General features: G+C 56.2%; 9 protein-coding genes across 9 annotated transcripts; 4 read left to right on the top strand and 5 right to left on the bottom strand.

The window, feature by feature from the left end:
• Positions 1-378: 378 nt before the first annotated feature.
• CH63R_12554 (Thioesterase superfamily protein) lies at positions 379-954 on the bottom strand (the record flags this gene model as incomplete). Its single annotated transcript, XM_018307528.1, has 1 exon — positions 379-954. One exon carries the CDS (start codon positions 952-954, stop codon positions 379-381), a length of 576 nt encoding a protein of 191 aa, XP_018151945.1.
• A 2,272-nt stretch (positions 955-3,226) lies between these two features.
• Positions 3,227-4,603, bottom strand: CH63R_12553 (AMP-dependent synthetase/ligase; the record flags this gene model as incomplete). Its single annotated transcript, XM_018307527.1, has 2 exons — positions 3,227-4,290; positions 4,354-4,603. 2 exons carry the CDS (start codon positions 4,601-4,603, stop codon positions 3,227-3,229), a joined length of 1,314 nt encoding a protein of 437 aa, XP_018151944.1.
• A 2,564-nt stretch (positions 4,604-7,167) lies between these two features.
• CH63R_12552 (fatty acid desaturase) lies at positions 7,168-8,666 on the top strand (the record flags this gene model as incomplete). The annotated part of the gene is made up of 4 exons (XM_018307526.1): positions 7,168-7,218; positions 7,315-8,107; positions 8,188-8,410; positions 8,492-8,666. 4 exons carry the CDS (start codon positions 7,168-7,170, stop codon positions 8,664-8,666), a joined length of 1,242 nt encoding a protein of 413 aa, XP_018151943.1.
• Positions 8,667-9,763: 1,097 nt separating this feature from the next.
• Positions 9,764-11,657, top strand: CH63R_12551 (Cytochrome p450; the record flags this gene model as incomplete). The annotated part of the gene is made up of 5 exons (XM_018307525.1): positions 9,764-10,116; positions 10,186-10,395; positions 10,463-10,595; positions 10,666-11,288; positions 11,504-11,657. The coding sequence occupies 5 exons, from the start codon at positions 9,764-9,766 to the stop codon at positions 11,655-11,657; spliced, it is 1,473 nt and encodes a 490-aa protein (XP_018151942.1).
• A 3,036-nt stretch (positions 11,658-14,693) lies between these two features.
• Positions 14,694-15,425, bottom strand: CH63R_12550 (2OG-Fe(II) oxygenase; the record flags this gene model as incomplete). The annotated part of the gene is made up of 1 exon (XM_018307524.1): positions 14,694-15,425. One exon carries the CDS (start codon positions 15,423-15,425, stop codon positions 14,694-14,696), a length of 732 nt encoding a protein of 243 aa, XP_018151941.1.
• A 1,903-nt stretch (positions 15,426-17,328) lies between these two features.
• Positions 17,329-18,323, bottom strand: CH63R_12549 (putative Glutathione s-transferase; the record flags this gene model as incomplete). The annotated part of the gene is made up of 3 exons (XM_018307523.1): positions 17,329-17,761; positions 17,860-18,181; positions 18,260-18,323. 3 exons carry the CDS (start codon positions 18,321-18,323, stop codon positions 17,329-17,331), a joined length of 819 nt encoding a protein of 272 aa, XP_018151940.1.
• A 568-nt stretch (positions 18,324-18,891) lies between these two features.
• On the top strand, positions 18,892-19,481 carry CH63R_12548 (Protein bfr2; the record flags this gene model as incomplete). Its single annotated transcript, XM_018307522.1, has 2 exons — positions 18,892-18,984; positions 19,050-19,481. The coding sequence occupies 2 exons, from the start codon at positions 18,892-18,894 to the stop codon at positions 19,479-19,481; spliced, it is 525 nt and encodes a 174-aa protein (XP_018151939.1).
• Positions 19,482-20,041: 560 nt separating this feature from the next.
• On the top strand, positions 20,042-21,306 carry CH63R_12547 (FMN-dependent dehydrogenase; the record flags this gene model as incomplete). Its single annotated transcript, XM_018307521.1, has 2 exons — positions 20,042-20,199; positions 20,280-21,306. The coding sequence occupies 2 exons, from the start codon at positions 20,042-20,044 to the stop codon at positions 21,304-21,306; spliced, it is 1,185 nt and encodes a 394-aa protein (XP_018151938.1).
• Positions 21,307-21,726: 420 nt separating this feature from the next.
• On the bottom strand, positions 21,727-23,486 carry CH63R_12546 (Allantoate permease; the record flags this gene model as incomplete). Its single annotated transcript, XM_018307520.1, has 3 exons — positions 21,727-22,082; positions 22,147-23,143; positions 23,262-23,486. The coding sequence occupies 3 exons, from the start codon at positions 23,484-23,486 to the stop codon at positions 21,727-21,729; spliced, it is 1,578 nt and encodes a 525-aa protein (XP_018151937.1).
• Positions 23,487-24,438: the final 952 nt, after the last annotated feature.

Below are 24,438 nucleotides of genomic sequence, written 5' to 3'. Positions count from 1 at the left end.
CTCCAGCTTGACATTGAATAGACGGTCATCTAGTCTAGCGTTTCGATCCCAGGAATTTCCCTCTCAACATAGTACTGCAGTTTTCCATGTTCGTCCAATGCTACGCTCAAGGCCTCATGGTTGGGGCTTACTTGCCTCGATCCTCCTGTCAGTTGTCGATTCTGAGCAGAACCATACGTCTCCCCAGAGTGATTCCCTACAAATTCAGTATGACGGTGTCTAGCCATTTCAATTTCCCGCCCAAATGATGACCTATACGATGGAAAATGTGCTTATAAAAAGGAGAAAAAAAACTTGTTCACATTAAGAAATGGAAGCTCTGTGTGATCCTCTAGGCAAAGTCATCTCGTAGCGAATGAATTGCAATAGGGAGACAGTTCAAAGCTTGCTCTCGACCGAAATGTACAACACCTCCGCCTTCGCCAGAAGCTCGCCATGCTCGTCCTCCATCCGCGCAACGACAAAGTGTTTCCGGCCATCCACCCTGACAATCCGCGACCTCACGAGCACCGTCCCCGGCGCCGGGACGGGTTTGTGGAAGGACGTGTTCAGGTAGCCGGTCCGGAAGCCCTTGTTCGGCTCGGCCCCCGCCGTTCTCTGCGCGACGATGTGTAAGCCGGTGACCTCGTCCAGGACCAAGGCGACGACGCCGCCGTGCGCCATCTCGGGGAAGCCCATCACGCCATGGTTGAAGGTGACGAGCGAGCACAGCTCGTCGACCTTCCAGTCGGGGGCCTGGGGTCGCGGGTGCAGGACCAGCCAGGCGGCGATGGTGTCCGGGGTGTTGAGGGTGCCGCCCACGTGTTGGTTCTCTCTCGTCGGGAGGACGGTCCTGTTCGGGGACACCTGGACGACGTGGGAGGGGGAGTCGAATCCTGCGAGGATTCTGGCGCACCACGGGATGGATGCGAGGTGCTTGTACTCGGGGTGTGACTTGACACCGTCGATAGACATGGCAGGTGGTCTAATAGCTCGTCGACAAAGGTGCCAAAATGAGAGAGTTTGATAAGCAAGTCGTCGGTTGACAACAGGTGATGGAGGGGGTTGACAACCTCGGGCTCGTGCTGCGGGTTCTAGAACAACATCCGAGGCACCCAGAAATGCGAATATGCAGGGGTTGGTTGGCAACCCTTCTTAGGCCCATTTTCCCATTAGGTAAAGGACTTGCCTATCTAGGAACATGCTAGGTACAGAACACAAGATGCAGGTAGGATACGCATTTAGACTTTGAGCATCGTGTGGCACGTTTGCATGTTGCTATGCCTTATGTCAAGTGTTCCATGCCGAGTTCAGACGACACGACATGGGGAGGTCTCAATCTGCTTTTGCCCAGACCATCATGAAAGCTGCTGGCGTGAGACTGGAATGACTCGGCGTGTCTTTTCACGACAGACCAGTACCTCTTACAAGCTGCGATACATGCGAGCGAGGGGTCCGGCTCCTGATCGATGAAGCTGTTTGTAGTTGTGAGAAATCATCTATTCGCAATTCAAAAAACCCTCCCCAAAGAAGAGAGTGAGAGAGAGAGAGAGAAAACTCTGTCTCCTTATCGGCTTGATTCTTCCCCGACGCTCTGTAGAGCTTTTGCTTTTCCGTTGAATCCCCCTCTCATGCTCGTCAATGCCACGCTGGGTCGTCGAGAATTTCCTCGTTTTCGTCGCCAAAGGTCTTTTAGACTCAAGTCCTTAGCGGTCTGCTCCGTCATGGTTATCCCCCTCTTGAAAGCCCATGTCGCCGTGTATTTGCTGCGACGCCCGGGCGATCTGCTCCCCTCATTGGATCTTGGCCAGTGCGAGTCTACAGGCGAGTTCTTTGGTCTGCAGCCGTGGGCCCTGACGTGGTCGAAGATCACTTCCAGCCAGACATAGTGGCCCTCGACCTTGCGAGCGAAGGTTGCTAGCTTGTTGTCGGATGACCCGGCGCGATGCCAGGGGCTTCCCCGAACGCCCCCCCCCCCCCCCCCCCCCCCCCCCCCCCCGGTCGTGGGCGTGCTACAGTGCCTCGACGAGTGCGGATGCGGGCCATTTCGTCCATCAGGATCAGCTCGCGGAAGACGCAAGACGCAGGACGTCGAGATCGTCAAAGGGCACGCCCACGACGGTCCTTGGCTCGCTGGGTCGGTGTACCTAGGGAACGTCAAGAAAGGCCAACCTGGGCTTTGCGAAAGCCAGTTTCGCCAACAGAAGGGCCGCGCCCGCCGCCTAACACTCTTGGGTGTGGGGGCGCAGGCCTCAGCCTCTGGTGAGAGTCATTGTAGTAGAAGCTCTCGGGTGTATGGGACCAGGCCGGTTTGGCCTACCTAGTTAGTGCCAGTTGTGAGATGACAATGCAACCAGCAACCGGGCGACGAGGAGGACCGGGCGGGCGGTAGCATAGCAAGGGGCGATGCTGCCTTTTGCCTTGCGTATGGTGCCAGGGTGAACCGGTGGCGGAATCTTGGCGGAGGTGTCGGATTCGTTGCGACTCCGAGACATCTCGAGTTGTCTTTCCTGAGGCGCAATCGTGTGGGGGTATCTTCTGGATCATGGAGATCCGCTGTGAGAGAGAGGGAGGGGTTGCTGAATGGATACGAATTTCTGTTCGCCAGGGTTAGACCGTTCTTAGAACGTCTTGATTACACTTTCTGACGAATGCCTTGGAGACGCCTGAAGCGCGGAGAAGCCTGACAGCACAGGAGATGCCACGGTGTAAACTTCGTCGTTGCAGGAGCATCCCATGTGAAGCCTTGTATCAGATGCTGCGCGTTCCATGCGGCGTGTGTGTTCGCAAGGTGGTAGGCGGTGTTCACACGAGTCAAGAAACTCTCCCTTCGGCTCATATCGCGGGTTTCGTTTTCCGTACTATCTGTACTAGCAAAGACATCCGAGAGAGAAGAGGGGCAGACTTCTGAACTGGTAGCCCCGCAAGACAACTCGCGGGGGGTGATGACAAAGTCCGAGAATTCTGATCGGGTGGTTCCATTGGAGGATGATTGCCGGAGGGTAATTTAGGAAGGAAAGCTTGTTTTATTTTATTTTTAATCTTTTATGATTTTCACAGATGACAGAGATCAAGCCGTTTGGTTGACAGGGTCCGGCAGAACGACATGACTCACGCAGCTTGAGACCATAGAGGATGCTGATCACGCTACATGCTACTCGGCATGGGAGTTACCATCACTGAGAGGTGTGGCGTTGCTATCAGGAGGAGACAAGGGCCCAAACCTTAGGTACCGGCAAAGCACGGGTTACACCGTCGTCGACCTGAGATCCAGCACCTCGACAATCTTGCCGGTCCTCGGGTTGACGGCCAGCTCCTGCATGCTCAGGAACCTGACCTGCAGTGGGTTGATGAGGTTCTTCTCGACGTGCTCCCGGAACATCGGCCGCACCGTGCCCAGCTCCTCCTTCAGCTCCGCCTGCAGCCGGGCCTCCTCCTCGGCGGCCGGCGTGTAGGCGATGTTCACCGTCAGGAGGTCCTTCCTGTCCTCCCTCGTGACGACGGCTTGCAGCCTGCCCACGGGCCGGTCGCCGAGGACCGTCGACGCGACCTTCCTGAGGTGCACGAAGTCGATCGAGACGGGCCCGAGGCGGATGGCCGTGCGGTCCCTGTCGAGGACGCGGAAGAGGCCCAGCGACGGGTCGACCCAGGCGGCCCGGTCGCCGGAGGGGTAGCGGACGATGGGCATCAGCCGGCGCTCGACGTTGGTCACGACCAGGCTGCCCTCCTCGCCCGGCACGTTCGTGACCTCGCCGTCCTCGTTGACGATCTCCACGATGACGTTGGGGTCGTTGACCTGGTGCAGCCGGGGGTCGCCGGTGTAGTGTTCCGCGGCCGGCGGCAGGCCGATGACCCCGCTGTCCATCGACCCGTACACCAGGGACCTAATGGTCGCGTTCGGGAAGGCGGCTTTCAGCAGGCCGGCCTGGTCGTCGTAGAAGGCCTCCCCGGAGAACAGCAGCAGGCGCACGTACGGATGTGTCTTCCCGGCGCCGAGGATGCGCTCGGATATCTGCGACATGGTCGTGACCGTGCCGAGGATGACCGTGGCCTCGAACTCGACGATCTGCCTCTCCATCGACTCGACACTCACATGACCGGCCACGGGGAGCTGAATGGCGCCGCTCGGGAGGTGGTAGACTGAGAGGATGTGCAGCAAGAAGCTCCCGTAGAGGTCGCCCGCGTAGAAGAGGTTGGCGACCATGTCTCCTTCGCCAACCCCGCAGCGGGCTAAAGACTCGGCAAGTTGTAAAGAGATGCTGTGGAATTCCTTCTGGCTGTAGAACGACACCTTGGGGTGTGCGGTTGTTCCTGGATGCGGGGAGGGGGTTGCGTTAGTCGAGTTGTTGCGAACTCGGTTTCACCATCACTCACCGCCCGTCTTGAACACGATGCCGTCCTTCTGTTTCGAGGTTATCACTTTGCTGCTGAGGCAAGTGTTTGCTTCCCAAAACGACTCGTGGTCAACAACAGGCAGGTCCCTCAAGGAGACGACGGGTTGGTCTTTTTCGGCCCAGCAGGCCTTCCATGACTTGGCATAGTACGGGGAGTTGAGCCTCACGAACTCGAGCAAGTCTGTCAAGCTCGGGGAGCTGGTTCCGTTCTGCTGCTTCTGAATAGCCATGTTGTGATTGATAGAGACTAAGGATTGGCAAGTGATTCTTGGCCCCGTCTCAACGTCAATCTCTCAGCCGCGGGATTCCCAAGAGCTAAATAGTAAACTGCGGTCCATGTGACAGAAGGCGAGCACAGTAAAAAAAAAAAGGTTTCCTCCCTACCTAGTTATCAGACGGCCAACAGCAGCCGACTATGCAAGTCGTGACAACGTATTAACTTCCACCACTGACCATCTCCGTGATGCCCGCCGTTAGGCTCGCCAGCCGCGGGGTCGGCCAGGGACATGGAGGATGGGCATACTTTGCGCAGGGGTTGGCAGGGAAGTTGTAATGGCTTGATAGATCAACTCAGGCGCGCGGGTTACAACGAAGGCAAGAGAAAGGTCAAGCGTAAAGCGTAGAAAAAAGGGTTTCCGACCTACCAGGGCGGAGGCGGAAGGGTTGTCCCTAGCAGTTCGGGTCTTTGGTTACAACCTACAGGCTCTCTTCATTTCTAGAACCCACATCGAAGGCCGTTTAAGCTTTACGGCGACGTTGGGCCAGCAACAGGAACAGCAACAGGAACAGGAACGCGACGCGAGGGAACGGAATCTGGCTAGGACGTGCGCCAAAGCTGCCGCCAACCTTACCCTTGGCCCCCCCTCCCTCCCAGGCACGGCACAAGCCATGACAGGCCCTAGGCCAAAACAGACACGGCAACGAATAATGGCAGGCGGTGGCTGATGGTGTCAGCATCATCACCCGGCTGTCGACTCGTGTTCCTCGTGTCGGAGTCTGCGCACATGTCAATGACTTGTGCGTGTGTGTGTGTGAGTGTGTGCGTGTGTTTCGCTGACCGCCTTCCCCCTTTTCCATCCACATCCCGCCCCCTCTCTCTCTTCCCGTAAAGCCCCGAGTGGGACGCGACGCCGCTGCTTTCGCACGGTCCCTCGTTTTGAACAGTTGGGGGCGCAGTTGGGGGGCGCCCGGCTTTGAATCTCTGAGCAAGGGTTGGGAGAGCAAAGATGGAGAGGGTTCCGAGAGCCTCTGGCCAATGAGGAATGTCGGAATGGGCACTCTAGTCAACGGAAAGGTTGGTTTTCAGGGTCTTGGAGAAAGAAGAGGGCCACCACACGGGTTAAACGAGGTTCAAGCTCAAACACACAAGGGTGGGTATCATTTCCGGGTCCCGTATCAAGAGAGCAAGAGAGCAAGAGAGCAAGGGGGCGGGCAAGGAAAAGGAAAAAGTGTTGGGGTTGAGGAGGACCCTTTCCTGTGGAGGTTCCAAGCCTTGTCTGTTATCCGCACGTGGATCCGGACCCTTGGAACTCTTCAACAGCTAGGCCGCATTGCGTTTAGTTTTCGTTTAAGCGACGAAAGCCTCTTCTGGGACATCCTGGGGACCTTGGAACTCTCGCCGCAAAGACAGATGCGCGTTTCCTCAACATTAGGCTCCTGATCTGATAATACCCACCACCCGAGATTGCAGCCGGCTGCCTCTTATGAGTGTGTGTGTGTGTGTGTGTGTGTGTGTGCGTGTGTGCGTGTTATGCGGTATGCCTTCTGGACGACGAGGTCTGAGGACACGGAGAGATGAGATAATTCTTCAGCAAATCAATCATATTTGCGGCGCAAAAAAAAAAGAAAAAAGAAAAGAACACCTTTATGTGGCCGTCATCATCGAGTCATGGAACACGCCTGCGGAAGACTCCGAGCCCGGGAGGCTCTCTTGAGTCTGTCGTTTGCTTTGGGCCAAGCCGCAAGGTTAGACCCGGTGGCGAGTCACGTCTCGCAAAATGCCAAACACACTTCTCGCTCTCTCTTTCTCTCTCTTTCACTCTAACTCCCACTCTCACTCTCACCCTCGCTCTTCACCATGGGTCATCATGCAACAGCCGTAAAATTTTCTGCCGCTTTGCGCACCAATGTGCCAATGTGCCAAACGCCTGGACAAAAATTGCATGTGTGGGCAAGGCAAGGTAAGGCAAGGTAAGGCAAGGAAGGCAGCGTACGATTAAGTCCAGACTGGATTGGACCCCTATTTCCCAGGATCGTCCTCACCAGATGCTCGCTGGCCCACACTTTTCATGCTGGTGCTGCTAAAAAATGAGGACAAGGAGACACGTCGTCTCTCACTCTCATTCTCAATCTCACTCGCTCTCTGCTCTTGTTGGCGGTCTGCTACCCGTGTGTGTCCCCTTGGCTTAATCTTTGCCCGTGTGAGATCTGAACCTTTTTTTCTTCTTCCCTCTCTGCCTGCCCCCCCTCTGCTGTTACCCTTTCTCCTTCCCCCCCCTAACCTCGGGCAAAGTGAGAAAATTTCACCTTTTTCTCCGTTCCCTCTCCTCAGCTTTCCTTCTCTTCCTGGTTCCATCACTTCCCTCACATCTCCATCATAATCCCCCGTGCCGGCCACTTGAAGGAGATTTCCATCTCACCTTTCGTTCATCTCATATACTTTGAGAGAGCTACAACGAGTGAGAGAGTGAGAGAGAGAAAGTGAGAGCGTGGAAACTTCACACTTCACCACCATCACCGGCCAACCAACAAAAGCCAAAACAAACACAAACCGCGAGAAAGCCACGCAATAACAATGGCGACCCGTCAACGTACCTCGACCACCACGGTGGTCGAGAAGCCCCAGGTCAGTCCGGAAATCGGCTTCCGGTAGCCGCGTTACAGCCCACCCCCCATCCGTGATAAGAGGGAAAGAATTATGGAAATACTAACGAGCTTACAGAAGAGCAACGAGCCCGTCTTCCCTGACATCCAGACCATCAGGGACGCCATCCCGGCTCACTGCTTCGAGCCCTCGCTCGTGACGTCCTTCTACTATGTCTTCCGCGACCTCACCATGGTCGCCGGCCTCGTCTGGGCCGCCCTCACCTACATCCCCGCCATCCAGGACCCCATCTTCCGCGCCACCGCCTGGATGGCCTACGGCTTCGTCCAGGGCCTCGTCTGCACCGGCGTCTGGATCCTCGGCCACGAGTGCGGCCACGGCGCCTTCTCCAAGAACACAAAGATCAACGACTGCGTCGGCTGGGTCCTCCACTCGTTCCTCATGGTCCCCTACTTCTCCTGGAAGTTCTCCCACCACCGCCACCACCGCTTCACCGGCCACATGCAAAAGGACATGGCCTTCGTCCCCGCCACCCAGCCCAAGCCCTCCCGCAAGCCCCTGTTCGGCAGCATCGACCTCCACGAGCTCTTCGAGGACACCCCCGTCACCCAGCTCATCAACCTCATCACCCACCAGCTCTTCGGCTGGCAGGCCTACCTCTTCTTCAATGCCACCGCCGGCAAGGGTAGCCTGCAGCGCGAGGTCAACGGCCTGGGTCGCTGGCTGGGCGTCAGCCACTTCGGCCCCACCAGTGCCGTCTTCCGCCCCAATGAGGCCATCTTCATCGCCATCTCGGACATTGGTCTGGCCATCACCTTCTCCGCTCTGTACAAGGCTGCCCAGGTCCTTGACGTCTCCACCGTCATGCTCCTCTACGCCGTTCCGTACTTCTGGGTCCACCACTGGCTCGGTATGCATTACCCCTCCTCCTCTTTCTCCTCCTCTTTCTCCATCCCCTCACTTGTGATCCTTGAACATCTGCTGCTCAAGCTTCACGTGCTTTACGTCTCGTCACATTTGCTAACCAAGCCTCCGCCCCCTCAGTTGCCATCACCTACCTGCATCACAACCACCCCGAGGTCCCTCACTACAACGAGGAGGGCTGGACCTTCGTCAAGGGTGCCCTTGCCACCGTCGACCGTGAGTTCGGCTTCATTGGCAAGCATCTGTTCCACGGCATCATTGAGAAGCACGTCGTCCACCACCTCTTCCCGTAAGTTCATCCATCCACCCTCGCGCTTCCCATACCGAGGTCCGCCCCTGCTCCGAACAGCCCTTTTAACGAAACACACAGCCGCATTCCTTTCTACAAGGCCGATGAGGCGACTGAGTCCATCAAGCCTCTTCTCGGCGACCTCTACCACCGTGATGACCGTAGCTTCATGGGCCAGCTCTGGTCCGTCTTTGGCTCCCTCAAGTACGTCGAGCAGGACCCCAACTGCAAGGGTGCTATGAGATGGGCCAAATAGACATGGGTTGGCATAGCTCTACGGTCTAAAGTTGCACCTTTTCTTCCTGGACGGATACACAGAAAAAGAGCAGAAGAGAGAATGAGAGTCATAGACATAGACTTTTTTTTATAGACTCTAGAACAGATTTTCAGAGTTTTGATAGAGCGGAGCGCGCGCGGAGTTGCGGAGAGTATGATAGACAAGAAATTATAGATCCATTTTTGGGCACCGTTTTGAGACCGAGGACTTGGCCGAAACCGAGACATGTCTGTTAAGTGAACACTGTTCGCAAAGCGTGCCGTCAGCGTCGCATCGCCACTGAACCTGATTTAAGCTTTTCTCCCTCCTCACTTTGACAAGCAACCCGTTGTGCCATTCCATGTTGAGGGGGGCACGTCCCGGTGATGTTACTTTCTAAAACGGGTAACTCAGGTTGCCCAGTTTAGCCCCTCCAGATACTACAGAGAGGTTTGCGGGCTGGTTCACATCTGAGTAAGGTTTCATGCTTAGGCCGTTCGGCTCTGCCATCCCTTCTTGCGCCGCCTTAGTCAAGGGAAGGGGCCTGTTGCCGTACGTTACATGATCAAGGATGTGGTTCGAGCGCCGGCCTCCTCCGCGTCCTGAACCTGCATCTCCCCCCGGGGGGGTCAAGGGCAGCTAGCAGTTCTCTCTGGTTGCCAACATGTTAACCAATTTAACAGAGTTCACACGGGTTGAAACAGCGCATCAAATTTCACAACGACTTCATACAGCTGTAATGCTCCCCTAACTGAGTCGTGTACTTCCTTCAAGACGGCTTCCCGGCGCCAGGCAGCCAAGACACCCGGAGGCGGCCGGCTGCCTGGGGTTTGCTTGCAAAGCTATGTGAGCCTGCGCGAACTCCTTGAGGGAGAGAGCCCAGGGCAAGGAGAGTTGAGAACTCATCCCACAGACGCTGGACTGTTATCACTCCGTCGGCAAGCGCGACAAATACAGAATGATGGCTGGCCGTGTTCCGGTACAAGTAGGACGAGCCCCCTTCGTCTTCGCTGTCAAATCAAGCCCTTCATCACATCAGTTCGTCCTTCCTTTGCACAATCTCAACTCTGATACAGACCTATTCTTGTCACTGCAAGATGGCCTCAGGTTACCTGCTTGCTATTTACTTCTTGGTTGTTGCTTTTGCCGGGCTTCAACTCAAGCACAAAATCACGGCCTTCAAGTCTCCCCTAAGCAAGGTCCCAGGGCCTTGGTATGCCCCTCTTACGACACTGCACTTGCAATACCTCTTTTCCACCGGCACCATCTGGAAGCTGGTAGAAAGGAGCCATGCCAAGTATGGGTCGATCGTCCGCCTGGGCCCTCGCCAGGTCTGGATTTCGGACAAGGAGGCCATGAAGGAGATCTTGGTGAAGACCGATCTCCCCAAAGTGGCCATGTATGCCGAGATCTCTCGAGACAAGTTTAGCCCGGGCTTGTTCGGTGAAATGTAGGTTTTCTTTCTTCTGCCCACAGCACCTTACGACGAAACCCTAACACGAAACCCCCTTCCAAATAGTCGACCGGAGCCGCACAAGCGCCTCAAGCGCTTTTTGTCCCCCGCCTTCACCGTCAACTACATCGACAACCTCGAGACTTTCTTCAAGACCACCGTCCGCGATGTGCTCAACAAATACCAAACGCAGATCAACGAGGACCCCGTGTACTACGCGAAGGAGGGCTTCGAGGTCGATCTGATGGACGACCTTCACAATGTTGCTCTGGACATGTAGGTTGCGCCGGACGTCACTCTTTCAAAATGACAAAAAACAAAACACTGACGATGTATTCAACAGTATGGGAGAGAGTTCCTTCGGGAAGGGGTTTGGACAGACGAACCCAAACAGCATGATCGAGGACGGCGTGGACGAGCGAATCTGGAAGTCCATCCCCCGCTCCATCTTCGACGGTCTCAGCAAGCGTTACCAGGTGTGTCTCCAGCTCCCAAGATCCTCGGCTTTTCCATTCGCTCTTTACTCACTTTTTCTTTTAACAACAGACGGTGTACGTCAAAAAGTTCTTCCGGTCGTTCGGCATCGACATCAAATTCGATTGGCCGGCAGAGATGATCACGGCCATCGACGCCGTCGTCCAGCGCCGCAAACGCACCTCGGAGGTCGAGCGCCGCGACCTCCTCCAGCACCTCATCGAGGAGGGTAAGAAGCCCGACACCGGCACCACCATGTCGGCCCGCGACATCGTCGACCAGATGGCCGAAGTGCTCCTCGCCGGCTCCGAGACCACGTCCGGCACCATCGGCTGCCTCTTCCTCGAGCTCGCTCGCAACCCGGACGTCCGCGCCAAGCTCCTGGCCACGCTGCCCTCCAAAGGCTTCGCCGACGAGATCGTGACGAGCAAGTCGGTCCGCAGCGAGGCCCAGTACGAGTACCTCGAGGCCTGCATCAAGGAGAACCTCCGCCTGCACCCGATCGCCTCGGAGATGGGCCGCAGGACGGGGAACCAATGGGTCAAGCTGTGCGGCTACGACCTGCCCCCCCACACCGTCGTCTCGGCCTCGTACCGCGACCTGCACCGCAACGAGGACTACTGGCCCCAGGCCGAGCGGTTCTGGCCCGAGAGATGGCTCTCCGAGGACAAGAGGGAGGGCGCCCCTGCCCCCGAGTAAGTTTTGCTTCCCGTAGTGCCTTGCATGACACATTCCTCGTTTTGGGGGAGGGTTACTGACGAGTCGTGAAGCATGGACGCGTACTACCCCTTTTCCGGCGGCAAGCATTCTTGCATTGGTATCAAGTGAGTTTCCGTTGCCCAGCCCCAAAACGCATCAAATTTTGTATATGTCACTTGTCATCCGTAGTCTCTAACGTGGGGGTTTCCAGCTTCGCATGGGCTGAGATGAGAATGGTGGCCGCGAACCTGCTTCAGAGGTTCGATGTACTCGAGGTCCCTGGCCAGGAAATCGACTTCCGCCAGTACATCACGATGCAGTTCGCAACCGGGCATTGGAAGGTGATGCTGAGGCCAAGAAGCTAAACGAGCGAGACTGGGTTCCCCACCGGTCCGGCGGGGGGGGGGGGGGGGGATGGGTTTCTTCTCCAGGTTCTTTTTTCTGCAGCATAACCTCATCAGCATGGTTTAGAGACCGTTTCATTTTTGTTTTTACGGCAAGAGACATTAGATTGTGAAGAGCGTTGCCCCTCTTTCGAGAACACGCATTACAGGAGTAGGAGTTGGTGAACGTGGGAAACGAGACAATACACTGCCTACAGATTGAGTTTGGCGATTGATTGGTTCGAAAAAGCATATTTTGGACAGAAAAGAAACCTTCAACTAAGTGGTTCCTGCACGTACAATTACCCCCAGGGCCCGGATGTGCCGACTATAGTGACTGCACGGATAACTCGTGTTAGAGAAGAAGAATGGTAATCTGTTTGAGTTTTGCTTGCCGGCGGGCGACAATTGCCCATCCGGTCAGTGTTCCGCACTTCCCACAACCAACTCTTTTGCCAGCAGCACCAACCGCTTGTAACTCACGTGTATACACGGTAGCAAGCCGTGAGGGCAAAAGAAACTCTGTAAATGTTGAGGGCGATTAGGATGATGAGGACGATGAGAGTAAAGAGGGCAAAGAGTACGAATCGAGCCAAGGCGACAGGGTGCAAGTGAAGTTGGCCCTCCCTATTGGTTACAAGAATAAGAATGGGACACTGCTGCCCGGCCGAAAATACTCATCTGTTTTAACTTTTGGGTTCTAGTTGGCATGTATCCCTGATATGTAATCTTGCCGAGAATGAGGGCTTCTTCAAGGTTGCGGCGGCTAATAGAGTTGCGAGGATACGTGTATGTGAACGTCCCCGTTCCCCGTCCGATGGACGACAATAATACGACAAATGGCGCGCATACGCTCCCTGGTACGACCAATGTCGAATTGGTCAGCCATCCGGGGGGCGGCAGAAGGCCCACTCGTAAGCATGCTGTCCCTCGATCACGGGGCGATTCAGCGTCCGTATCATGCATGCGAAAAGCTTAACTCGGTCTCGCAAAGTGCCATCACTTTCCGAGGCCAGGTAACAGCCCCCTGGTGACGTTCTTTCTCCGATGGATCCCCAGAGCATGCCATCTGAGATATCCGATGCAGTCCGGAGTACACATGCTCCATACGGAAAAAGATGCGGGTGGCTCCAGTCAGCATGCTACGATACGAGAGAAGAGGGAAAGTTTCTTCCAGCGTAATGCTCTCTCAAGGAATACGCCGGTCCACGTCGCTTGGTCATGCCTTCGGCCTTTTGGGCCGACGGGATTGACTTGTCGTGGCGGAGCTCCCGAGCGTGAAAACGACGCAACATAGGACTCCTGGCCATCCCCAGTTCCCTTTTTTCGTCAACCATGGAAAGCCAGCCGGGCAAAGGGGGGAAATTCGCAGGGACAACGCGGGAGTTGGATGTCCTTCCGACAGGGGACTGTGTGGCTTGACGGTTTTGAGCCAGAACGAGAGAGCAGTGACCGCGATAGTTAGAGTTCATGTAGACCGAGAGGGCGGCACGCCGATAGAGGCTCCCGAGTCATTTGTCGTGGATGTGAGCAGGGGCATAGATAGTTACCAGAAAATGCGAGACGTTCGCGGATCGCATATCGGGCAGCGATGCGATGATTCGATCGCCATTGGTATGGGCGAACTCAAGATTACGGGATTGAGTTTGGCAGATGCTCCAGACGAAGCCGTTCCCTGACCACGTGTAGCATTGAAGAACAGACGAGCTTCCAGCCCATGCACTCCCAAGGATCGGATGGCCAGACATGACTCAATTCCGATCATGTTCACTCGGCAATACTGTCCTTCCAACGTTGCACTTCAAGAAGTCGGCTGGCATTAGCCTAGGTGCGGACATATTCTTGCAAACTTCGCGTTCCAAATGTAATCCCGTTGCCGCTGAGAAGTCTTCCATTTACTGGTGTCGAGACCATAAACACCCGGCACCATGCCTGATTCTCGACGGGGTAGTTGAGGTTGGATCTGCGTAGGCTTTCGATTGCAAGATGCCGTTGTCCAGTAAATAGTTGAACTTGGACTCGGCCTGGAAAGAAGGAGAATCAGGCCTCGGGGGCTACGATAATCAGAGGCGCTATTACAGAGTGAAGAGGTCAACTGAAAGAAAGGTCTGAATTGGTGACTAAATTCATTTCTAGCCCTCCTTTCCCAATAATTAGGGAGAAGGAGGCTATTACGTAGGCCTCAGGGCCCCTATAGCAGTACCCTCGAGCTCTGTTCTCAGCTCTAGGGGGTTCTAATGAGGCCGTCCGTATACTGGAAATCCTCTAGTCCTGGCTTGGAATTCTTTAACCCCTGGGTAACCGGTGATGCCCTATTGGGCTTGTGACACTACGCAGAGACGCAATAGACATCAAGGGGTTGCTTTGACTCTTGCGAGCACCAGCTTGTATTTCTTCTAGTTCAATATCCAAGCTACTTCGTCTCTTCGTTCACTGAGACAGCTCCAAATATTGCTGCGTGGTATCGAAGGGATTGAGGTCTGCTCTTGCAATCGTTGCTCCGGGTGCAAAACTCAGAAAGACACATTTCGCTCGCCTGTAACTACAGCCCACTTTTGTAATAGGGCATGAAGTGCTTTGAGGATTACAGAGAGCGTTCACTTTGATCACCTGTGGTATGTGGTTCGAACAAAGCCGTCAACTTTCAAGCAGAACGATGAGCAGTATTGTGAAAATGAAGGACTAATACATGTCATCCAGCCAGAGTCGCAGTTGCAGTCGCAATTGGAACATTATCACGGACCCGCGGTAACGCGTTTTGGCATGGCAAAGGCCGTCAAGGGTCGCAGTAGTACTGGCTAAGAGACTTTGACAACCCAAAGTCTTTAGGATCGGAATCCCACTTGGCTCCGTGATTTGAGACATGAAGCGTCGTCGATGGTTAATCCTTGTGGAAGGTAAACCAAAGTCGTGGTGCCTGCTTGGCCGGGCCTGACATATAGGCACTTTCGTGCTGTCTTTTCCCTCCCAATAATCAAATCAGGATGGAAGCGAGGGAAAGGGAAATCATTGGCAACGTCATGTCTTTGTATCCTCAGCTGCCGGGTTCGCTCCATCAGCAGCGCCGTCCTCGTCGCCCTTCTTCCACCGGTACTCCTTCTCGATGCCCAGCCTCGTCTGCGCCGTATCGCACAGCTGGGCGTCTCCACACTCGCAGATCGCCGGCTCCCTGATCCATCGATACGTGATGCTCCATCGGTCGCCCCTCTTCCGCACCGTGCCGTCGGCCAGGGTATCCGTCTTGCGCTTCCTGATGCCGTGCTTCCAGTGCAGCCTCGAGTCGCCCGACATCTGCATCATGCTCCTCGGCGTGAGGTCGACTTCAACCATTTCCCCGGCGCGGCCGTCGCCGTCGCCGTCGCCGGACGCCGGCCGCGCGAACTGCATCATGACGGGCGACCCCAGGGACAGCGCGTACAGCTGGTCGTACGCCGAGTGCGTGTCGACGTGCGGCGGTATACCGGCGCCGGGCGGGTAGTGCTGCAAGCAGACCTGGTCGGGCGGCCTGCCCTCGGTCGTGGGGATGAGAGGCTGCAGCCAGTCCGGGAACGGGGCGAACGGGATGTCGGGGTCCACCCCGAAGGTCTTGTAGTCGAACGTGTATCCGTAGTGCAGCGACAGCCGGCCGGAGCGGTCCGGCCACGCGAGCTCGTGCCGGAAGATGTGGACCAGCCTCGCCTCGTGCTCGGCGGTGATGAAGTCGTCTTGCCAGAAGAGACCGGAGGGCTGGATGGGGAGCTCCTCCATCATCGTTGTACGTCGTGTGAGAAACGCGGTTGTATATTTATGAAAGGGCCGGGCGCGGCAGTACACGTGTGTGTTGAGTTTATAGTTAGTTGACTCAGACAAAACTCGGTTGGCGTGTGGCGCCGCAAACTGGAGCGGTTTTTTTTTCTTTTTATTTTGTCTTTTTATTTTTTTCGGGTGGGACCATCAAGTGAGCCCAGCATCAAGTGGGTGGGGTAGGATAGTACTAATAGGAACGAGGTTAGTTAGACATGACCTCTATTTTATGTGTAATTGGCATCGTGTTTACAATACGACGAAAGCAAGTCGGGCTCAGCCCATACAATCTGCATTGTTTTCCGGAAGTAGTAGAACGGTCAGAATAACGATGTACTCTCCCACTACGGAAGATACTCGTTCGATCCCAAGTTGCTTTGAGTTGTCCTGCGGCATCAGCAAGTCCCTGACGCACAACTGTTTGCTCTCTTGCGACCCATTCATTGAACAACCATTCAGTTTGACCAGTATTCTGCACGAGTTGAACAAACGCGTACGACATTGCTTTTAAGCGCTGGCAAATCTTGCAGCACTAAGCACGACACCAACGTGCGAGAAAAAAACCAAGATCACCAGCCAGAGCCCATGTCCGCCCAGTGAGATCGCGGACTGTGCCAAGCCCCGGCACTTTGGACGTCCTTCAAGTGAACGGGCAGGGGATCGGCGACACGGAACGAGCAGTGGGGTGTGTACCATCATCTGCCGATGAACGGCAGCCCGAGAGTCCCGTTGTCGGCGATGTTGATTGGTTGACTCTCTGAATCTGATGAATCGATGTGCTCGCGCTTACCGCGGCAGCGGGTCGTTTCGAACACGGGAATCCGCCCTTGATAAGCTGATTCATGGGAATGGACAACGGCCGGCAATTTGTTGGGTTTGAAGCTTATAAGGAAGCCTGAGTGAGATCCTTCCAAACGGCTCCAGAATGTCGTCCAAACGAGATTGACAAAGACCCTGGGTCAGTGTATTGTCGAATCCGACTCTCCGAGGCGCTGTGTAGAACGCTGACGGGGGATTGACGCAAGGCAAACCTTCACCCATTCGGAAGAAGCAGAGGAAACCATTGACAAAACCTTGACCGACCCTCAAGGTATCCATCAACCAGCCCCCCGGCACAACGTATCCCATCAAAGACCGCCAACTGACATCTTCTCTCATTCTAGAATGACACGATATCATCCCTAAAGCAGGTCATATCCAAAGTCGTGTCGAGAATGCCCTTCCGTATCTTTGTAGGCAAGCACCTGGGCCGGAACGAGTAGCGACTACAGACCGTCGTCGGCTACGTGGAGCTGAGCGTACACGCGATGCAGACCCTGCGCTTCTGGCCCGAGTTCGTCGTCGGGAAAGAGGAGGAGACGGCCAAGTACGACGACCCCATCGGGTGGTTTCAATAGATGGCAAAAGGCGACAAATGCAACCCTGCGGTCTCGCGGCTCATCCTCGCCGGCGTTACTGTGCACACCACGACAGACCTCGTCACGCAAGCGTTGTACGACGTTAGGCAGCATCCCGAGCTCATTAAGCCTTTGCGGAACGAGATTATCCAGGTCATTGACGGAAAAGGATGGAAGAAGACACGTTCGTAGACGAAGAGAGGAGGTTGATTTGTTCGTTCATGAGACATGGGGGGGGGGGGGGTGAGAAAGAAGGGATGAGTCCGAAGATATGAGAGACCTCAAAAAAGATTGACGTCCGGAATACTCCAATACCTGACGCTGTACCCCTAATAAGAACAAATTGTTGACCGTAGACGCTAGATAAGGAACAAGAGGACAGTCATCTTCAGTGGCTTATATTATTATAGAACCCGCCCGGGCTCCTACGGGTTTTTTGGTGGGAACGGAACGATCATTACAAGCCCGCTCGTTTACGGCGACGAGTAAACATAGCCATAGGCCTTCTTGGCGTCGTCAATCTGCTTCTTGACCTCGGCCTCCTTCTCGGCAAGGCCCTCGTCTTCCTGCAGCCTCTTCTCCATGCTGGCGACAGACATGAAGGGGGCGTCCGGGATTTGGATGCCCCGCTGGACGGCGGGCCTCTCCAGGCACCTTTCCAGCCACGCCTTGACGGACGGGAACTGGTTGATGTCGATGCCGGCCATGGGGGCTCCTTGGACCCAGCCGATCATCGAGATGTCGGCGATGCTGTAGCGACCACGGCCGGGCCCGACGACGAAATCGCGCCCGTCGAGGTGGGTGTTGAGGACGCCGAACAGCCTCTCGGTCTCGCCCACGTAGCGCTGCGTCGGGTAGGGGATCCTCTCCTTGGCGAACCTAACAAAGTGGTTGGCTTGACCTTGCCTGTCGGCGGGGGTAATCATTTTCATCAGCATTGATATCGGGGGGTTTATTTTTAAGACGTATTAGAAGAAATGAAGGGGAGGGAGGGTTCAACTCACATGGGGCCCAGGCCGCCGTGCTGCCAGCCGATCCAGGTCTCGGCCCTCGTGTAGTCGTTGTCCGAGGCGGGGAAGGAGAAGCGGTGCTCGGTGTCGTAGCGGCGGGTGAGGTAGCTCAGGATGGCGCTTCCCTCGAAGACGGCGAGCTGCTCGTTGTCGTGGTCGACGATGACGGGGATGCGGCCGTTGGGGTTGAGGGCGGTGAACCAGGGCTCCTTCTGGATGTTCTGCATGATGTTGACGCTCTGGACCACGAACGGGAGGCCGTACGCCTCCTTCAGCTCCTCCAGGATGATGCTGGCCTTGTAGCCATTGGGGGTTCCTGAAAATGGGTTCAGCAACGAGACGACGCGTGGTGCCGTTTCCTGAAGAGGAGGGGGGGGGGGGGGGGGTTGCTTACCGAATGTGAGAAGCTCAATGCCCTTCTTGGCAATGAGGCCAGTGGGACGCGCTGCTGCAGCCATTGTGTGTGTGGAGGTGACAGGGGATTACCGATGTGGTGATGTTTTGGTTGCAAGGAAAAGAGGATGTATCCTTGTAAGGGTATCTTGTAAAGAAGAAGTCTATATAGTTTTTGCCCGGGATGTTTCTGCTAGAAACGATGAGGAAGCTTAATCAATGTTGGAATACAGTCACGGAATGTTGCAATCAAGACATAATAAGTAATAGAGGGATGGGTTGCCGGGGGAGGGGAAAAGACTACGGGGATTTCTAAGCTGGGCAACGGCTGACAAATGGTCTCCACTGACATGTTGATGACATGACACCAAGCAACATGATTGATTTCTCCGCCGTGGGGTTGGATTGGATTGGATTGCAGTAAGTGACAGCCGTTAGTTGGTTGGGGGCGGCCTATAAAGGTCAAGCGTAGTAAGTGGCATCGAATCCCCTTCCCATTAGCCACGTGGAGCGCTAACTCCCCGTAAGGCGCGCGGGCAGCTGAACAACAACGTGCAGAACCTGGCAGAGAGAGAGAGAGGGAGAGAGTAGGACCTGGCATCGGGTCAACTTTGACAAGTTTTCAAAGGAAACATGGACCGTGGCGGGGAAAAGGATGACATGGTGTCGCTGACGCCCTCGGAATTCGACATCTACAACCGTCTTGCGGTGATGATGGACAAGTTTGTCAGTTCTCACGATGCAGGCTGGGGCGAGAGGCCGCTGCTAACACAAACCGGAACGTGCCATAGCACGCCTACTTCCGACGAACCTGGAAGCGCCTGTACAGCGCATGCTCGGCGCCCGACGATGACTCGCCAAAAATGACTGACGACCAGATTGTCAGAGAGGGTCTCTTCCTCTCGTATCGCCTCGCGAACCATCACACTGTGGAAGAACGCTCTCTGTTTCCCCTCCTGGCTCGCAGGATGCCCCGGTTCCAGGGGGACGACGTGCTGTTGGAGCAGCACCGCCAGATCCACGACGGGCTCGAGGACTTTCAGCAGTACCTCGAGGGCTGTCGTACGCGCAAGGACCGGTTGGACCGGCAAGTCCTCAAGAGCAAGATGGATCCGTGGGGAGACGTGCTCATGTTGCACTTGGACCAAGAGGTCGAGATGCTGGGGGCTAGATACATGCAGAAGTATTGGACGCAAGAGGAGATGCTCGAAATGCCCAGCTGAGTGAGAGAGGGAGACAACAAGGAAAATAAATGTGTTGGGGGGGAGGGGAGGGGAGGGAAGAGGGTGAGGGTCGCCGTTAGTCATACATATCCCGCCTTCATCGTCTCAATGAGGAAAAAATCCCCGACAACAGCCATCTCCATATTTATTCACTATTGTATGCCCTCCTCCCCTCCACCCCGGAAAGCTCCATGACAAAAGTCGGGGTTGATTCGCCAGCGTTGAAGACTATGACGTTCCACAAAGCTCCAGCACAAACGGCCTCAGTGAGATGTTCGTCCTGATAGAGCCCGCGCCCTGCGATTTTGGGCAATTCGCGGCGGTCGACAAGACCGGGGGGGAGGGATACCGAGCATGCACCGGGTGACGCGATCCGTCGGAACCCCCCCGAGATCGGACCGCTTGCTTCGGTCGAGTAAATAAGTAAATAAGGGGAGAGCCTCCAATTTTCTCCAATTCTCTCCAACTGGCCGACCGCTCGTAATGGTTTCCCACAGGTCCAACGGTACTCTGAAGACTCGACAGAGAACAACCCTATCAACAACGTGTATCGATACATCATGACTGTCGTTAAAGATGCCCGCCGCCCGGAGCCGGTCAACGTTGCCGACGTGCACAAGATCGCAAAGGAGAAGCTCTCCAAGCCGGTGTGGGACTACTACCAGACCGGCGCCGACGATGAGTACACGCTCGAGCGCAACCACGCCGCTTACAACGAGTAAGAGATGGAAATTTTCCCTATCCAAGGCGGCCTCGGCCCCTCGACACCGGGGGGGAAAGGCTAACAAGACTAAACAGCATCCTTCTCCGACCTCAGATGCTGCGCAACGTGAGCAACATCGACACCAGCACCACCATCTTCGGCAAACGGTACGACATCCCCATCGCCGTCGCCCCGAGCGCGTACCAGAAGCTCGTCGGCGGCGAGGGCGAGCTCGACGTCGCCCGCGCCGCCGCCAACCTCGGCACGAACCTTACTCTCTCGACCAACGCGACCACGTCCCTCGAGGACGTCGCGCGGGCGATTCCCGAACGCGGGCCCGACCGCCCGCGGCCGTGGTTCCAGCTCTACTTCCTCGGCAACCGGGACCTCACGGCGAAGCTGATCCGCCGCGCCGAGGACGCCGGCTACGAGGCGCTCGTGCTGACCGTTGACACCGTGATCCTGGGCAACCGCCTGCAGGAGCGGCGGACGCCGCTCGAGCTGCCGCCGGGCGTCGCCATGGCCAACGTCGAGTCGCGCAGGTCCGGCGCCATCTCGACCGCCGGCATGCTCCTGCGGGCCAAGACGGCCGCCGAGCACCGGAGGATCCAGGAGGAGAACCGCGACCACCTGGTCGACGCCAGCCTCGAGTGGCACGAGGTCATCCCCTGGCTGCGGTCGCAGACCAAGATGAAGATCGTCCTCAAGGGCATCCTGACGGCCGAGGACGCCCAGCGGTCCGTCGAGGCCGGCGTCGACGCCATCGTCGTCTCGAACCACGGCGGCCGCCAGCTCGACGGCGTGCCCTCGACCATCGAGGCCCTGCCCGAGATCGCCGACGTCGTGAGGGGCAGGATCCCCGTCATCGTCGACGGCGGCATCACCCGCGGCACCGACGTCTTCAAGGCCCTCGCCCTCGGCGCCGACCTGTGCCTCATCGGGCGGACGGCCCTGTGGGGGCTCGCCTGGGACGGCCAGAAGGGTGTCGAGGGCGTGCTGAACATCCTCGAGAGGGAGCTGGCGCGGGCCATGGCCCTGATGGGCGTGGCGAGCCTGAAGGACATCTCGAGGGGGCTGCTTGGCCGGGCCAGGCAGAACGGGTTCGGCGTTGCGAAGCTGTAGGTCTCGAGAATGTCGGGGGGCCTGGCTTTTGTGTTTTTGAGCGTTGGTTATATAGACTTGAAGTACCGTTGGGCTCGTCTGCTTATGTGTTGTATACTTTAGATCGTTATAGACCCCTTGAGGAATTCCTCCAAGACACGCTTCCCCCCCCATCCCCCCAATGTGTAAACAGAGGCTTCATTACTTAACGTTGAGCGCTCTCGGGTCTGTCTACGACCTACAAACTGTTGGCAGGATCAAGTGAGTATTATCAGGGAAAAAGATTCGACAAACTTCTAACTATTAGCCCGATCCAATGTATGACGAACATACCCAACCAGTGGTACTCTCATCTCCCAGATGAGGACCGCCACATGGTTATCACTCATACTCATAATTATCACAGACAAACACGACCGACTACCTCATCACAATCTTTGCTCAGTAGGAGTACCGGAACTTCCTGTTCTCAAAGTCCGTCAAGTCCATCAACACCTCGTCATCCTCATCTTGCCCAGAAGCCTCGGCCTCTGCGTCCCTCCGCTTGTTCCTCCGCTTCAGGAGAATCCGGATGGAGATCGCCAAGACGACCTGGCCGGCGGTGCAGCCCATGATGACCTTGCACCCAGTCCCGTAAATGGGCGCTTCCGACGCGAGGAACGCCTGCGGCCCGATGATGTTGCCGACGCAGTAGGCGAGGAAGACGAAGGCGGTCGAGGTCACGCGCTTGGTGTAGCCCGCGACGTTGGCGGCCGGCATCTGTAGCGCGACGACGAGCGCGCCGACGAACGAGGACTCTATTGGGCTGGTGTCAGTACTATGAACCGTACGCTCTCTGTAAGTTTTGATAGGAAGGAAGACCACCCACGATGTAGTAAGCCATCAGCAAGCCGTTCTTGTTTGCCCTGTCCAGCTTCAGGAACAGCGACACGGCAACGAGCGTCGGCAGAACCCAGGTCATCATGACGATGGTGCGGAAGTTCTTGAACTTGTAGGCGCAGAGGGGCCCCGTAAAGATGAAGAAGGCGACCCAGGCGCCGTAGGGGATGCCGTACGCGGTCGTCAAGAGGGCGTCTTTGGCGAAACCCTTAACGATAAGCTTGCCAAAGTTGGCGATGCCCCCGTTAACAATCTCGTTAAGCAGGGTGTAGAAGAAGAGGAGCCAGACCTGGGGGTCCCTGAAGGCCTCCTTGATCTGGGCCGGCTTGATCTTGCGGCTGAAGACGCCGGTGTTGTTGCTCTGGCTGCGCGCGATGAGCAACGCCTTCTCCTCGACGGTGTACCGCTTTGCCGTCATGATGTTGTTGGGCAGGTAGAAGAAGAGGAAGATGCCCCACGCGATGGTGAGGCCGCCGCACATGACGAAGATGATGCGCCAGACGTCCCAGCCGTCGGCCTGGCCGACGCCGTAGAACAGGATGCCGCCGACCATGGAGCCGAAGCCGTTGAAGCAGTAGAAGGACCCGGCGCGCATGGGCGCCTCGGCGCGGGTGTACCACATGCTGACGATCATCATGAAGCACGGCGTGATGACGGCCTCGAAGGCGCCGAGCAGGAAGCGGCAGACGGCCAGGCCGGCGAAGCTGTGGGAGGCGGCGGTGCAGGTCAGGACGGTGCCCCACGAGACGACGAAGACGCTGACGACGGTGCCGGTGGGGAAGTGCTGGGCCAGGTAGCTGGCGGGCCACTCGGCGACGAGGTAGGCGAAGTAGAAGATGCTCGCGAGCCACGAGTACTGGCTCTGCGTCGTGTTGGTCGTCTCGAAGAGGTCGAAGACGGCGCCGTAGCTCAGGGCCTGCTTGTCGATGTACTGCAGCAGGTATGTTCCCATGAGGAGGGGCAGCAGCGTGAGGTCGATCTGGGTGCTTTGTCAGATTGTTGTTGTTATAGTCTTTCGGTGTTGGGGATGGAACACTGGGTAAAGAGTCTCTTAGATGGGGGAAAGGGGGGGGGGGGGGGGTGAAGGAGGATAATACCTTGCGAACCAACTTCTTCTTCGCATCTTCATCTTCGAAGAGCTCGCGCATCTGAGCATGAGAGATGCCATTCTGTTGCAAGAAGATCTCAGCTTCGTCAAGAAGCTCGACCTGGCCGGCCTTGAGGTCCCCGTCGATGCTGCCGGGAACGGAAGGCCGCTTCTCCGCAATTTCCAGGTCCTTGGGCTTGGGTTGCTCTGCGTTTATCGACGTCTCGACGGCCATTGTGGGGTCTGGGGAAGTGGACGAGGCGGAGACGTTGCTAATACTATGTATATGAATATGTATATGAGTGTTTATGTATATGAGCACGCGATGGACGGTCCACGAAGTGGGCACGACGAGTCTAATCAATGGAGTTGTGGTTTGTTCCGAGTCTTTTTTTTAAGACTTCAAGCTGTGCTGGTGAGAACCAGAATGAGACGAGCTGTCCGGACTTCTCCCGGCCCATAAACGTCTAGATCGACAAGGCCTTTTATTCATTGCCATTGCAAAAGGTAAAAAGATATCCGGCCTTGGTCCTGGCATCTCATCCCTTGCCCAATAGTCCTTCTCACCTCCCTCCCTCCCTCCCTCCCCCAAGACTCAACCCGATTAGATGGTTTCCAAGTGATAGCGACTTTTCGTGCATTGGGACGGCGGCAAGCCTCCGACACAGATAACATATCGGATGATTCCCTCCACCCAAAGCAACGTCATAGCCTGGCAGAAGGATCCATCAGATGATAAGGGTCCCAGGGGTTTAAAGGGAGCTTCCCCGCGTTGAGATGGAGCCACGCGCGAGGGTTCCTGATTGCCCATGAAGAAACAAGTGGAGTTGCCGTGGGCACTGTGTCCCGCATTGCGTTCAGTTGGCGGGAAAGACACCGACTACGGAGACCAGAACTGGGCCCCGAAGCGGTTGAATTGGACGGTTGTAACCATCCATCCGGTGGAGTCGTTTCGGTGAACCTCCGCCTTATCAGCTTGCGCGCGTTGACTAACAGGTTATCTATCGTTGCGTTAGCGTCCCTTTTGTCGGGATTTAGCCATGACAGTAGAGTTGTGGACCTTTCCGCGGGGAAATATCAAAGACGCTCAACTCCCAACTCAGACTTGCCCGAGTCATCAGAAAGCCGAGGAACGGACCCCGTCAAGCGAAGCGAAACGAAACGAGGCCAACATCAAACGGGAAAGC

This window comes from Colletotrichum higginsianum, chromosome 9 (assembly GCF_001672515.1).
Source record: "Colletotrichum higginsianum IMI 349063 chromosome 9, whole genome shotgun sequence".
Taxonomy (NCBI): Eukaryota; Fungi; Ascomycota; class Sordariomycetes; order Glomerellales; family Glomerellaceae; genus Colletotrichum; species Colletotrichum higginsianum.
This window is presented reverse-complemented; position numbering and strand designations above follow the sequence as displayed.